A 15,198-nucleotide genomic window follows, 5' to 3' on the forward strand; every position below is an offset into this window, starting at 1 on the left:
AGTCCGGCACAGGAGGGAACGGGAGTCATTTTGCCTAGTAGCATAAACAGCAAACGATGTCGTGACAACGTGTCACCTATAATTTAGAAACAGACATTACCATCTTTTTATTTGCGAAGACCAAAAAAGGAAGAAATAACCCTGATGAATAAAAAGTGGCTAAACAAAAAAAATTCATACCAGCAAAGATGATTAGAATTTAACACAAGTTTCTAAGAAGTCGCCTTCCCTGGAGAGCTTTTAAAAGTAGGGTTGATTCCATCTCTCACACTCCCACCCCTGCCTGGGCACGGATCACTGATGCGTTCAGTTAGGTCAACACTTTTCACAAATTAGGGAGATATTTGAGCTAGGTCATTTTAAAGATTTTTTTTTTTTTTAAAGTTTCAGGAGGTTCTCTGGATTTCTGGGTGGGTGGTTTCTGGTTTTGATGGTGTAGGTGAGCTCTGTCCAAGGTGGTACTGCTCCTGATAGGGGGCGTGGACTCTGTGCACAGAATGGGCCTAGCTGAGGCTCTGCCCCTGGATTTTAATGCAAATTAGGAAATAGCCGGCTTTACTGAGAGGTGGAGCTCTCATTCCAGAGCCTGCCTCGTGGGGAGAAGGTTTTTGTTGCTGCTGCTGTTTTAATTCAGAATTTGGAATTAAACCTCACCTAAGGGCTGCTGCCTCTGTCTAAATTCTAGTTGTTTACAAAGGACAAGAAACTATGTATGTCAGTATCTCAAAGCTGGTCCCTGCTCCCCTCAGTAGTAAGTCACTTTCGGAGACTTTGTTTATACTGGAATAGCAACCTTCTTTTTCCCCCAGCTACAGTGAAAAAGTAACCTTCTGCCTGGAGTTTTAGAAGATAAATATGCATACAGTGATCATGTATTACTGAGGTTTAAAATATACTTTTAAAAAACCTCAAACCTCTGTAAATTCCAGTGAGAAATCACCGCTAGTGGTTTTATAATCTCTCTCTGTGGGAGGGAAGAGATGTTACATACAATTATACTGGGTTTCCTGAAGCAGGAGTGAGAGGGACCAGCTATGGAAAATCTTGTTAGAAATGCAGCTCCTGCCCTTCCCCAACGCCTGCTCTAAGGGACACAGCGTGGCCAGCCCCTTACAGCTCACAGTCGCACTCTTGTGGACCATAGCGGCAGCTCCATCACCCAGGTGGCAGAGCGACTGCCATGAGTTGGGCCCTTATAGATGTAGGCCTCTATGTTGAATGCATGATTCTTATCTCATTTCTGTCCTTCCAGCAGCCTCATGAGATAAGCCTTCAGTTTTTAAAAGCTGATTTATTTATTTATTTGAAAGAGTTACAGAGAGGGAGGGAAAGATAGGGAGAGATCTTCCATCTGCTTGTTCACTCCCCAGATGACCACAATGGCAAGACCAGGCTGAAGCCAAGAGCCAGGAGCTTCTTTCAGGTCTCCCATGTGTATTTCAGGGGCCCAAGCACTTAGGCCATCATCCACTGCTTTTCCCAGGCCATTAGCAAAGAGCTGGATTGGAAACGGAGCAGCCAGAACATGAACTGGCATCCACATGGGATGCCGGCACTGCCGGCAGCCGCTTTATGTTGCAGTGCTGGCCCCAAACCTTCATTTTACCAATGAGGAGTAGGAGGCTGAGAGAGGTTAAATAGTATGTATTAGACCACACAGTATGTGGCACAGCCAGAATTCAGACCTGGGTCTGTGGGGCCCCCAAATATGGACATTTCCTTGCTCTGCTGTGCTGCTCAGCTGAGTCCGTTCTCTCTCCTGATGCCCTCTGTGTTCTCGGCTGTCCCCTTCTTGTCAAGGGCTCTTCCAGGCCATCCAGCTTCCCCTGAGCCAGTCCTGCCTTCATCTGCTGGGCCAGTTTCTCCCAGGTTGATGTCCATGAGTTGGGACCCATGGCTGTGGTTGAAAACCACTGGCATGGAGGAGCCCCATTCTTCCCCAGCCCCAACCTTCACCCCCAAAGGGGTGAAGGTACTTGCCCAGATGCAGTTTGTTTTTGTTTTGTTTTGTTTTGTTTTGTTTTTGACAGGCAGAGTTAAACAGTGAGAGAGAGACAGAGAGAGAGAGAAAGGTCTTCCTTCCGTTGGTTCACTCCCCAAATGGCCACTACGGCCAGCACACTGTGCCGATCCAAAGCCAGGAGCCAGGTGCTTCCTCCTTGTCTCCCATGCGGGTGCAGGGCCCAAGCACTTGGGCCATCCTCCACTGCCTTCCCAGGCCACAGTAGAGCTGGACTGGAAGAGGAGCAACCGGGACAGAATCCGGCACCCCAACTGGGACCAGAACCCAGAGTACCGGCACCGTAGACGGAGGATTAGCCTAGATGCAGTTTTGGGAATTTGAATTAGAGTGGGGAAATACCCTTCACTTCTGATCATACTCAAATGATGTTGGCTCACTGGGTATGTCTGTTGTCAAGAAGACAGAAGCTGTTTTAAAAATCATGGCTTACAATCTGCCGCAGGAGCACATAAGCAGTGCATTACTTCATGGGCCATGGCCGGCAAGCACCTGCTGGACCCCGGCAGGGTGAAAGGCCATGGCCGAAGGGGAGACCAGACTTTCCTTTGCTCTTGGGTGCTTCTTCTGTGTTCTGAGTGAGTAGCGGCAACTGCCACCTCCTGGTGCTGTGGCTTGAGACAGCACCTGTAGCATCCCTGGTTGTGGTGTGTGGTCTGTCTCATTGTGCTTTCTCTTCATTCCTAGATGAGACTGCACAAAGGCAAGCATTTAAGGAGGCTGATTTTCCCAGGCATGTCTGTAGTTGAGTTAAAATAATCCTCTGCTGCCCTGCAGGGGTTCTAAGAACAGCCTTATTTTGCTTGAGTTAAGCAAGTCACGCTATTGTGAAGATGCATGGCCAGGATCTGTGCCTTCTGCCCCAGACTCCAGTTGGTGCTGCCCCGTGGAGGGGCTGGGCTGCTCGCAGTGGCCACCCTTGCCCTCCTTGCAAGGCCTGCCCAGCAGCTCTCCGCCCAGCCAGTGCAGTGCGCAGGCTTTGAAACATAGCAGTGGTCCCCCTTCCACCTGCAGACCTCGCAGCCCGGTAGGAGATGAGGCCGGTGAGTCTTTGTCCAAGCCTCTGTTCCTCCCAGACTTCCTTCCATGGCTCCTTTCCTGCCCCACCTCATTCTCTCTTTGATATGTCTTCTCCAGCGATCCCACATCCTGTCCTGCCTCTTCTTCCTCTTCTTTAATCACTTAAAACTTAACTGCCTTTAACTACATCACAAACGGTGTTGTGACTTTCCCATACCTCCTAGACCTGCTGACTTCCTCGCTCCCTTCGCTTCCTTTCCTTTGCTCATCCCACCCAGACTCTACCCAACTCCACATCTGCTCTGCTTTCCTTTAACTACTTTTGCTGTGTGTGTGTGTGAGAGACAGAGACAGAGAGTATGTGTGTGTGTATGTATGCACCTATATTTGCCTTTACATTCTTCCTCTTCCTAAGTATATGGGTAAACCCCAAGAAAGAATTATGTTGAGCAATGGGAAAAGTATGTTTAAAACGAGCTATTAATATTAGAAAATCAAATGTAAAGGCTTAAGAAATGCATAGCATTGAAATGTGATAGAAACCAGGAAGTGGTTCCAAAAATGCTGCTTTTTTGTGCCTATTGTCTTGTTTTGGTCAGTTACCAGATATTTGTAGAACAACAGTTTCCAGCCAACACTTTCTCTGATTATCTTTATGATTTTTATAAATTTTTTAAGAAAAAAAGCCCATAAAGAAAAAGCCATTTAGAGGCTCATTTAAAGTCACTGTGGCTGGACAAGGCAATTGTGTGGCTCCCGGCAGTTGTAGGAGTCACTGTCCCCCAGTTGAGCTACCAAGGACAGACTGCCAAGGCCCCATGGGAATTGCTGGTGTGTAAACAGAGCCCAGCGGGGGCCTTCAGGGCCCTGAAGTGAGTTGTTCCCCCGGGTGAGTTCTGCTTAGTGTCAGAGCTTCCCAGAATCACTGGCATGGGGTGTTCCGAGAGTGCTGCCAAGCTTCTGTGCCTGCTGCTCTGTGCCGCAGGGGCCACGGTCACGAGCAGCAGTCACAAGACCCCAGCTCTGCTGAGTCCACCAGGGCATTATTTTCAAGAGAACTGAGAGAGATAGGGAAATCGGGGTTTCAGATGCCAGTTCACGGGAAGCTTGAGAAACATTTCATTTGGTGTGCCTTAACTGTGGTTACACCACACACACACACACACACACACACACACCATTTGATCTGGCCAGCTCTGGTGCACAGAATTGCAGAAGGATGCTCCTTCCACCCAGTTTTCCCATTCCAGGCTTTTCTGCTGCATACTCATCTGACCCAGTGTGGACTGAGCTTACTGGGATAACATTGCAGAAAGCAAGTGGAGGATGGAGCAAGAGTGACTCAGTGTTGTGCATTGTCCCTGGAGACAGGACAGAGGCAGGAAAGCCACAGTATGGTGGGTAACTCCAGCCACTTGCCTAAGCAACCCCCGGGCAGGGAGACAGGGAAAATTAGAGCAGAGGCAGTGAACTGGCCTGGCCAGCAGTGCAGTGCAGGACTTGAGTTTCAGAACCACACCTTCTGCTGCTTCTTCCATAATGGAAATGCTAACGGAGTAGCCGAGTCCCCCACCTTTCTCAGGACTTGGTGCAGGAGTCTGGGCTGAAAGAACAAAGCAGCCACCCCTGTTAGGATCTCAGAAGTGCCTTAGGGAGGTAGAAAGACTTGGAATCTGTTCCTGATGTCTCTCTGATTGTGCTTTAGTTGTCTTGTCTGTAAAATATTTACTTCTTCTGGGGTTCTTGCAAGGTATAAGTTAGATGATATCAATAAACCACCAGCCATCATTAGGCCCTTAATAACAGGAGATAGTTACTTTTATATTTCTACATGGAAGTAAAAGTTCTTTAACCTTGGATTTGCAGCACAAACATCAAGAAATAATAAGTTATCCATCCCCTAGAACTTGTCCTAACTGCTAGAGTTGTGGAGATGAGTCTGGAAAAATGCTCTCTGAGACGTCCATGCAGGGAAGTGCCCACGTCAGACCTGTAGATACTGGGTGAGATGTGAGAAGCCTGTCCTCAGGCCCCAGCTTAGCCTTTTCCCCCTGTCCCAGAGAAGAAGGGAGAAAAGGAAGCTGTAAGAGCATCCAGGTGCTCAGACTGCCCGGCTGCCTTCATTGCCCAGCTTCCCTGTGGCTTTGGCTGCTTTTCTGAGTAAGACTTTGATAAACTCCCCAACATTGCTATTTTTTCCCATCTTATGAGAACTGTTCTTTCTTTTTTTTTTTTTTTCTTCCAAAGAACCTTCTAGAATTCACATCAGAAAGCTCTAGGGAGCAACATTTTTTAAAGAGCTCATGCTTAAAAATATCCTTGAATATTTAAATACCATTCTTCACGCCCCTTACCCCCATCACTGTATTTGTCACTTCATGAGCCTTTGGTAATAGTTAAGAATTAACCCTTGCCTTCCCATCTACTCATAGGCTGTCACCTTTCATGACTCAGACAAGTACAGGATTTTGAGCTAAAATATTAGGCTAAATTTTAGGCAGTACATATATCGAGTTGTAGCTAAGCTAACTTTTTCATTTGGGGCAGGCATCAATTTTTTTTCTGATCAGTTTTAGTATTTTTTTGAAAGGGTTACAGAGAGGCAGATGAAGAAAGAGATAGATTGATCTGCCATCTGCTGGTTCACTCCCCAGATGGGTGCAACAGTCAGGGCTGAGCCAGGAGCTTCTTTCAGGTCTCCCACGTGGGTGCAGGAGCCCAGGAACTTGGGCCATCTTCTGCTTCTTTTCCAGCACGTTAGCAGGGAGCCAGATCAGAAGTGGAACGGCCAGCTCTCTAGCCGGTGCCCATATGGGATGCCCATGCTACAGGTGGCAGCCTTGCCCTCTATGCCACAGTGCCAGCCCCAGAAGCTGTTTTTTTTTTTTTTTTTTTTAAAGGCAACAGAATTCTTCAGAAGATTCTCTCAAAGAATGTATTCTGGATTCCATTTCATCTCTTTCCCATACCCTGTTTTCATAAATTGGCAAAAATAAGATTATATGCTCAGTTTACAACAGTGAACATTTTAGGAAGAACCTTGAGCCTTGATGTTGATTAATTCTTGTCCTGAAGGAGAAGACTGGGGAGGAGAGAGGGGGAAAGGTAGCTTGGGACCTGATGCTGTTCCCTTACTTGGGAGTGGGGGCAGATGAGAATCGGGCACGGAGAAGGGACAAGCAGGGGTGACAGAGGGTTATCTGTGAGTAGCACTTAGAGCAAGAGCAGTGCTAGCTTAGCTTACATTTCATAGAGCATTCTGGCCTTTTCTGCTCTGAAACCTGAAATGACTTGCATCGAAACTTGATTAACACTTGGTTGTTAACATAAAACATCTGGCTTCTCTGCGCTGTCTGTGGATCAGTTCACAGGCTTTGCTAAAGTTGTTAGGCTCTTAAGAGAGGGAGTCGAGGCTTCATTCTATATATGTGAGTTCTGAATCTGGGTTAGCAAGATACAGAAAACGAGAGGGGGGACTTCCAGGCTTTTTGGAGTGACACTTTGGAGGGACCGTCTCAGATGTAGTGACTAAATAGCCCACATTTGGGGGACAGTCCTAGTTGGAAAACCTGCTCCCAGAAGTGTGCCTGAGCTCTGAATTAGAGCTTCAACACTGTAGCTGCCTTCATGAGGGGTCCAGATCTTGTGTCGGTTGTGCACGTTTTGTAGCCCCAGGGTCCTCCTTATACAGGATGTGTGCTCCGCCCTGCGGGAGCCCCTCCATAGCACAGACACTCAGGCGAGTTTGATTTGGTTCAGAGTCATGAGTTAGACACGTTCCTAGGTGGTGCCTCCGCAGGGCTGACCACGTAAGCACACCGTCATGGCTGCCTTGCGTTCAGGGAAGGAAACCTGCTCACGCAAGCAGGCTGAGAGGCAGCAGAAACACGACGGTGACAGTTTTCTCAGCCGCAGAGCCTGTGGTAATGATGGTGTGTGGGGAATCATAAAATAGACCGGAGCAGAAGCAGGGAGCTGGAAACCACACCCTCGGGGGCTCCCCTTCCAGAACCAGGGAAGAGGCTCTGAGCAGGGGATGCAGCGGGGGAGCCGTCTCGATGCCCCCACCTTCCACCCAGCCAGAGTGGGTGGCCAGCATCGCGGCTTTGGCAGAGGAGGGCCTTTGGCCCTTGGTCCCCTTGCATGTAGGTTGCAGCCGTGGAGGTTCTCGTCCGGACTGCAGGTCCTGTGGGGCTGGGTGGACTCTGCAAACCTTGCTGCTCTCCGACGTGGTCTGCCGTGGTGTGGCTTCCCGCGCTTGACTGCTCCTCTCTGCGCTGGGCTCCCGGGTGTGGCTGGATGTGGTGCCGGACTGGGGATGCGGGGAGCACCCGGCCCGGTTTGCTGCACTTAGCTGATTGCCCCTGACGTCTTTTTGTTCTGTTCACTAGATGACGACTCCGATCTGTACTCTCCTCGTTACTCCTTTTCTGAAGATAGTAAGTGACTTTTAATTTCCTGGGTGCGGGGAGGAAGGAGGGTGGAGGGTGAGGGAAGGCATCTTCCTGCTGTCTGTTTTCATGTGTTTTTAAAATCTTGGGTATGCACTCTTCTTTCTCCAGCAAAATCTCCCCTTTCTGTGCCCCGCTCAAAAAGTGAGATGAGCTACATTGATGGTGAGAAAGTAGTTAAGCGGTCGGCCACGCTGCCCCTCCCGGCCCGCTCTTCCTCGCTGAAGTCCAGCCCAGAGAGGTGAGTGCTCCCTTGCTTGCCCTTTGGTCCGTGTCATTGCAGGGCCTCCCTGATTGAGAGCTGCCAGCCTCCTCTCTCAGGAACATGCCACATTGATCCCATGAGTCTCAATGTGAAATGGAGAGAAAAATGGCATGCCTTCTCCTTTCAAGGAGAAGTGAGATAATCCAAGGAGCATTCCTAGTAGTGCCTGGCTTACAGTGTGGTTTAATTAATGCTGATGATGAGTGTCCTCACTGTTTGCACTTTCACAAGAGAAATGTTTTCAGATTCCAAGCTCATACTATGTGCTCCTGATGCCTGTTGATCCATGTAACATGTATGGTGACACACATGCCTTGGAATCATTCTAGTGATGACATTAATCATTTCTTTATGCCTGCACCCAACAGCTCAATTGTCTTTTATTGAGTTCTTGTCTCTACAAATGCCCGGTGGAGCAACCTTCTTGTGCCATTGGGACAGGTGTCCACTCCTCTGCCAACCCCCAGCTTCTGCCACTTCTCCAATTACAAAAGGCTCTGGCCCAGTGAAATCATGACTTTTTCCTTAAATAGACATCCAGCTTCATATTTCCACGTTTCCCTTCTCGATAGAGAAGTGAGTATCTATTTTAAAAGCCCTCAAGGAGTGCATTCATCAAGCATCTACTACTATGCGCATTCTATACCAGTTAAACCAGATGTTATGGCAGAATTTAAATATATATAAATCATTGTCTCTGTCATCAAGACACTTACAGGTTTGCAATAAAAACTAAACAAGGACACAGTGCAAAGTGCAGTAATACACATGCCTGCAATTTGCAAACAGTTTGCAAGGATTCACATAGCCTATGAAACCCATCACTGGAAACCAAGACAAGTGTCTGAGATTGGTGGGAGTATGAGTGAATGGCTCTAATGGAACTAGCAAAGAACCCCATTGTAATAATAGCTAACCGTACTGAGCAGCTCCGAGGGCCTGCAGCTCTGCCAGTGATTTCTATGCAGTGTCTCCTTTCAGCCTTACAACAGCCCTCATTTTTCACATGGGGAAAATGAGGTCCTGAGAGGTAAGGTGCCTGGCTGAGACCACGTGGCCAGCAGGCAGGTGATGTAGCAGAGATGTGAACCAGAACCTCCAAGTGTCCTCCAGCATTCACTGTGTGAGTGGGAAGAGCAGGCATGTTTAGGGAATGACAAACTCATGACAGCAGAGCAAGGTGGAAGATTTTCCCAGAGCGAGCTTTGCTGCTCTGTGCTCCCTCCCTGCCTCTCTTTCTCTTCTCTCTGCTGCCTGGTGCTTGGCTTTGAGTGCAGGAGACCTCAGGCCCCTCGTGAGGCAGGCACAGAGATTTAACTGGTTGTGTGGAGAAATTACATTGCTCGCCCTGACTCCGATTTTATGCTTCAGATATAAAAATTCCTTGATTAGATGACAGCCAACCAAAGTCAGACCGTGTCGGAAGCTGATGCCAATTTTCGTGAAAATCGCTCTAATAGGATTTTCTTTCGACAGAAACGACTGGGAGCCCCCCGATAAGAAAGTGGATACAAGAAAATACCGCGCAGAGCCCAAAAGCATTTACGAGTATCAGCCGGGCAAGTCTTCCGTTCTGACCAACGAAAAGATGGTAATGTGCACACTGAAGTTCTTTTGTCTCTTTCTACCCATGTTCTTAAATCCAGACGCATTGTGCCGGGGGATCACGGTCTTTGCCCTTTGAGATAGGCTTGCTTTGTTTAGGAGACAATGAAAAAGAACAGACGTGTTTTCACCCCTGTTTCGTTTTTGCAGGTATTTGTGCAATAATTCCTTGAGGGTCTGCTTGTGAAAAAGCCCCTCATTGTGCCTCTGTCGCTCCTTTTGTGCATGCTTTCACTAATTCTAATCGTTTTGCTAACATAAAGATTGATTCTGCTGCTGATTATTTTGGATGTCTAACCGTTCATTTATCAGACTTATCCTTAATTGCACTAATGTCAGTTTTTTTAAGTGACTTATTTGAACAAGCACAAATTCTGTAGACATCACCAGTCCCTCATTAAAGACTAAATAATTAATAGGACGTTATGACTTGGGGGGAGAAAAAGCTCCAGGCTATTAGCATATGTCTTTTAGATCTTCCATTTTTGACAAGTGCAATGTTGAGGACTCATTTCCTGTTCAGCCTGGTTTATGGTTCCCTGTCTCTGAGCCCCTGTGAGTGGGGAAAAGGCCTGGGTGGGCACAGCAGACCTCCCCGGAGAAGCAGCCTGCTCTGTGAAATGGGAAGAAGTTTTCCAGACTGGTCAGACTCTGATCTGCCAGTCACCCTTCCTTTTATTCACCCTTTGTTAGGAAGAGCTGGCCCACAGTTGTGATGGCGATGCTCTGTGGATGTTGCAGGCCTCCAGCCGTGACAACGGGATGCAATTATCGTGCCGGGGCCTGGCTTTTATTAAAACACTGTTAGCCACACCAAGTGCAGAACACGCAGGCCCCCGAAATGCAGGTTCCAATTACTTTCCCTCCGCCTCTTCTGCTCTCCATGTTTTTCAGGAATAATCGATTTGACTTTTGCTAAAATAAAAAGGTGACATCATTAAAAGCACAGAGCAAGCAGTGATTTTCACCAGGAAAGAAGGTCAGCAGCTCACGGCAATGCTTTCAGCGTAGTCGTTCAGTGTGCACTGCGGTTATTTTAAGCACAAACCACAGGGAGGAGTGGAGGGTTCTGTCTCTGCCTTCCTCCTCCATGGGAGCTTCTCTGGCTGTGAGAAGGTGTCTTGTGTGTAACAAACGTGGAAGGCACCTGCCCTGGGCTGTTCCTGGAAGGTGCTGCTGTCCAGGTATATTCCTGACGCTTGAATACTGGCATGGGACCCCCGTCACACGTGAGCAAGGGGAAACAATTTCAGAGACTCGATAGGCCCCCGGGGTTTTTGTTTTGGCCATATTACCATTCACAGAGGGCCCTGGCGCTTCGTCTCTTCTTTGTGTCCACTTCCTTTCCTGGGTTCCTAGCAATGTCAGCAGCGTCCAGAGCTAGGAGAAACAGCCACATAGTTTTCTTCCTGGATACGGTGATGGCTGCAAGTATCTTCCGGATCATAGTTTTTGGGGTCGTTCGTGTCATTTGTAAAACCCTGGAAAGTAACACAGAGTCTGCATGAGGGGCCCTCTATGGAGAGTGCTGGCGACTGTGCAGGTGGATCGCAGAGCTCCCTCTGGGTGCACACGACGTTCTTCTGTGCTGTCCCGAGCCGCGTCAGCTCCACAGTGAGACACAAACACCAAAGGCAGCCCGGGGCGCCAGTTCAGCCCTAATTCTTCCAAAGAGAAGTTTTTAATGTTAGAGAGAAATTTCAGTTGATTCCTAACCTTTTGACACTTGACTCTTTTCAGTAGTTGAATTTGCCCTTTCTGTTTGAATGGTTTTTTTTCCCTCCTATTTTTATCACATGAACAGAAAAGTTGGAAGTGAGCTTCAGTGTAGGAGTCTTGCATGTTGGTATTAAGTATCTGGTTTGCCAGAATTTGAGCAGTATCTCCCACCACATCACCACCACTGCACATGCACACGTACGCGCGTGCACACACACACACACACACACACACACTTTGCTTTTGGTTAACTCTGGGTGAGTATACCAACTAATGACTTCGATGTAGACTCCACGTTCTGAGATAAGATTTTCTTTGCCTACTTCAAGGTGCTCATACTTGCTTCAGTGTGGCAGTGTAAGTCGTGTCCTCCTGGGCATGTCTACATGTTGCCAGCAGGAAGGGTGGACAGGTGGACCAAAAGGACTGCCCTGGGGGCTCCCCACGCCACCCCAGGCCAATGGAACACTGTGCTCACATCACACCCCACGGGATAAGTCCATTCTCGATGAGCTGGTCACCCAGTGGACAGGCTCACACCAGCGTCTTCACACCTGCTCGGCCCTCCTCTTACGTAGTTAGGAGCTCCTTTCCTTTTCTTCTGGCTTTGGAATTGGGAGCTGGTGGTCAGCCCCTCCTTGTCAGAAATGGCCTTTTCCAGACTCCATTCCTTTGTACATTCCCCTACAGTCCCTGCTGGAGAACCTCAGCCCAGTTCACCAGATGTATCTGCAGAATAACTTTCCTGAACGCATCCCTGGGTTAGATTGTGGGGTCCCTGTTCCCGCAGGTATAGATAGAGTAAGAAGGCAGACATTCCAACACTATGGACGGCACGGCATGGCCTCTGAAGTGTAAAACAAGGGCTGTCATCCCAGGCCACCGCCTCTGAGTTTCTTCCTTGGCTTTTCAGCTTGGTCACTTAGCCCTGTTTACGTGATGTCATGGGCAAACCTAATGGTTCTGCCCCTTCTCGTTTGGAGTAGAAGTGAAACACAGCATGGTGTCGAGAGGGCCGGGTGAGGAATTGGAAGGTCTGAGTGCTGGGTTTCGGTTCTGACTCTGTCTTACATCCTGGGGCTAGTCACATAACCTCTCTGAACCTCAGTGTTGCCATCCCTAAGTAGAGCTGCCACCTGGCCTGCTGTCTCACTGAGGTCCTGAGCGAGAGGTCAGCTGGGGTAATATGGGTCGAGCACTGTGCAGGTGGTGATGTGCTGTGCCACATTCAGGTGGCTTGTACAGCTGGACTTCAAGCTGGTCTCCGGCTCCCGTTCCAGCAGCAGAGCTGTCCTTGAGGAGAGGCCGGCGTTTTCCTGGCGAGGCGCTGCCCTTCGCCTGAGCCTGGCAGGATGGAATGTGCCCTGTGTGCCAGGGCAGCTTCCTGCTGGGCACGCAGAGATTTCTGTTTGTTCCATAATCAGGCCTGCCACAGCACCGTAACCGGTAAAATGGAACACCTCTGCTGGTGCCATGTGACACCACGTTGTTGCTTCTGTCTTTATCTGGGAGGCTCCTGGGTCTGAGGCCAGCTGCTCTGGGCCCAAGCTGCTTAACCAAACCTCCCGAGTCTGTTCCCACAGCATATTCACTCCAGCCATAAAACAGTTTGCAAACCGCTGCTGGGAACCAAATAGGTTAATTCTTTCAGGACTATGAATACCAAAACTTTTGGACGGTTTCCCAAAAGAGTTGGTATGTTTCATTAAAAAAGAAAAAAAGAAAAAACCCAGCTTACCCTATTTCCAGAGAGCAGTCTTTGTGACTTTAAGAAACACGAAATGGGTTTCACGAAGCCGCATCCATCAGGGTGTAGAATGACGGTCGTCCCTGGATGGTCCTGTCCTTGTAGGCCTCGGTGGGGGGCGAGCCGTCCCCTTCAGGATTGAGGCCCCAAAGACAGCGGGAGGAGATGTCACCTGGGGGCACGAGGCCCGACCCTGTGTTCCAGCACCGTTTCATTTGGATTCTCTTAGTTTAATTCTGGTGAACGAGAAATTCTCTGCCATCTGTCCAAATCTGCCCCTGCCTGTGGCAGAGGAAAGATCCTTCACAGGATCTTAGAAGGAGGGGTTGGCCTCGTCCACTGAGGAGGTGCACACCATGTCTGCAGGCTGCAGAGGGGCTGGCCACTGATGGGTTAGGAAAAAGGCATCCAGGCAGAACTGCCCCGTGGACTTGGCATCCCCTCCTTCATGTGTGGCAGCCGCAGCCCCGGGGAGGGGTGTGTGATTTCTCGTGTGATATGTATATTTTGCATTTCAGATGGCTGTAGAAAATCACTGCATCTCTCTTGTGTGTGTGTGTGTGATTACCAAAATTTTATTTTTAAGCATTTATATATCAATTGAATTAAGCCATGAACCTCAAACACTTTTGTCTGGTGTGAACATATCTGCCAATATCCAGGGGAAACCCTGATTTGCTTTCTAGGCATTTGTTTTCCAACTGTCTATTTTCAGAAATACATGTTAATCCACAGAGTAAGATACCAGAACTTTATACGTATTTGATGAAATATTAAATCCCGTGGAATCACATTATTAGTCTATACGATACCTCTTCAAATGAGAAATCTAACTTATTTTTGTAATATAACCCAGAGGTTTTCTTCCCCTGTTCTGTTTTCTGTCTTGTCCAGTTTTCCCTTCACTTCATTTTTCTGTCCAGTTCTTTAACTTCGTAGAACCCCAGATATATTCTATCTGTATTCATGCCCACGGATGCTTGTTGAAAACGTTCTTTTCGCTGTGTGTCCTCTGTTTTTACTTAAGTCATCTTTCACTGTCCTGTGGATGGGACATGGTTTCTCACCTACTCGTGTGCCATTAAAGATGCAGTATTAACCACTGGCTTTCATAAAGTGTCGGCATTTACATTTATTTGGAAAACCTCAAGACAGCCTCGCCAAAAAGCACTAAAATTGTACTAGCTACAGAAGTCGTTTGCGCTGCTCAGCTGGCATAGGTGGCTAAACGTTTGGTGTGCTCCCCAGTTTATTTGCTTGTAACTAATAGTTCCTTGTGTAGAGAGAAGAAGGGCTTCGTACTGGGGAATATCCCTGCGCCCATGTTCAGATTCATTGCGGGGGGTGTAGTGGGCTGCAGAGTCCTCCGTCTCTGGCCCACCTGCCTGAGGACTGAGAGCAGTTTGCTCACTGCTCCCCAGTTCAGTTTCCCTGGTTTTACAAGCTCATCCTCGTCCTGCTGTTTTTGCTGGTGTTGGAAAACAAAGCAAGATGATTGCTGCTGTCGAAAACCACAGTTGCTGTACGTACCTGGAAATCACTGCATCTCTACTGGCCTGATCCTATGTAATCTTTGCATAATGTTATCCTTCTCTTTCTTCCATTTCCCTATCACCAACCCCTATAGAGTCGGGATATAAGCCCAGAAGAGATAGATTTAAAGAATGAACCTTGGTATAAATTCTTTTCGGAATTGGAGTTTGGGAAACCGGTAAGTTAATAGCTTCGGTGGTTATCCACCTTGTAAGAGTGCTGTTGATGCATTGTTGCTGCTAAAGAATCGGATCTGTTTGTAAGGAATTCAGGAAGTGGGGAGCAGTCCTGCTGGTCGGCAGTAGTGGGACCGTCTCTTCTCAGCGCAGCCAGTAAGCTTTGCCAGTAAGCTTCCACCAAGAAAGGGCAGTGAGCTCTGGACGTACTACTTTGCCAGAATATCCCAGAGACATGCCACGAAGTCAGCACTTGTCCTAGGACCTAACAGCGCGCCTCATGGATAGCCTTCTTTCAGCCATTGGCTCACTACCTTGACCAGAGCCTTCACGGGTGCTGAACACCAGGAGGAACAGCCCTGACACTGCTTTAAGCAGAGTTTTTGGAAAGCATGTGTACCAGAGAAGTGCCAGAGCAAGTCAAAGAAGGGCCACCTATGCCAGTGTGACCCTATGAGCTAGGATGATATTTCCCAAGTTTTGAAATGGGAGTTAGGAAGTCTAACACATTTAGTGTTCTGCAGCTTCCCTAGTGGTATCTCTGAGTCGACTTTGATACAGAGAATTTTGGCGTTCACAGGAGGATTTTCTTAACGTGCACCCAAAAGAATATTAAACAGAAGGGAGAACTGAGCTCATCCTTTCCCTGGAGGTCATTGGAA

The 15,198-nt window shown here is 48.2% G+C and overlaps 1 protein-coding gene across 50 annotated transcripts in view; it reads left to right on the forward strand.

Annotated features, from left to right (window-relative positions):
- SORBS1 (sorbin and SH3 domain containing 1) overlaps positions 1–15,198 on the forward strand; it is a 239,780-nt gene that overhangs the window by 166,688 nt on the left and 57,894 nt on the right. For 48 of the 50 annotated variants that reach the window (XM_051823967.2, XM_070057512.1, XM_070057515.1 and 45 more), the window contains 4 exons: positions 7,432–7,479; positions 7,603–7,732; positions 9,233–9,347; positions 14,455–14,538. In XM_051823967.2, coding sequence (XP_051679927.2) covers positions 7,432–7,479; positions 7,603–7,732; positions 9,233–9,347; positions 14,455–14,538 — 377 coding nt within the window. The remainder of the gene's footprint in view (positions 1–7,431; positions 7,480–7,602; positions 7,733–9,232; positions 9,348–14,454; positions 14,539–15,198) is intronic. The other 2 variants (XM_070057507.1, XM_070057511.1) reach the window with 1 other exon arrangement.

This window comes from Oryctolagus cuniculus, chromosome 15 (assembly GCF_964237555.1).
Source record: "Oryctolagus cuniculus chromosome 15, mOryCun1.1, whole genome shotgun sequence".
Classification (NCBI taxonomy): domain Eukaryota; kingdom Metazoa; phylum Chordata; class Mammalia; order Lagomorpha; family Leporidae; genus Oryctolagus; species Oryctolagus cuniculus.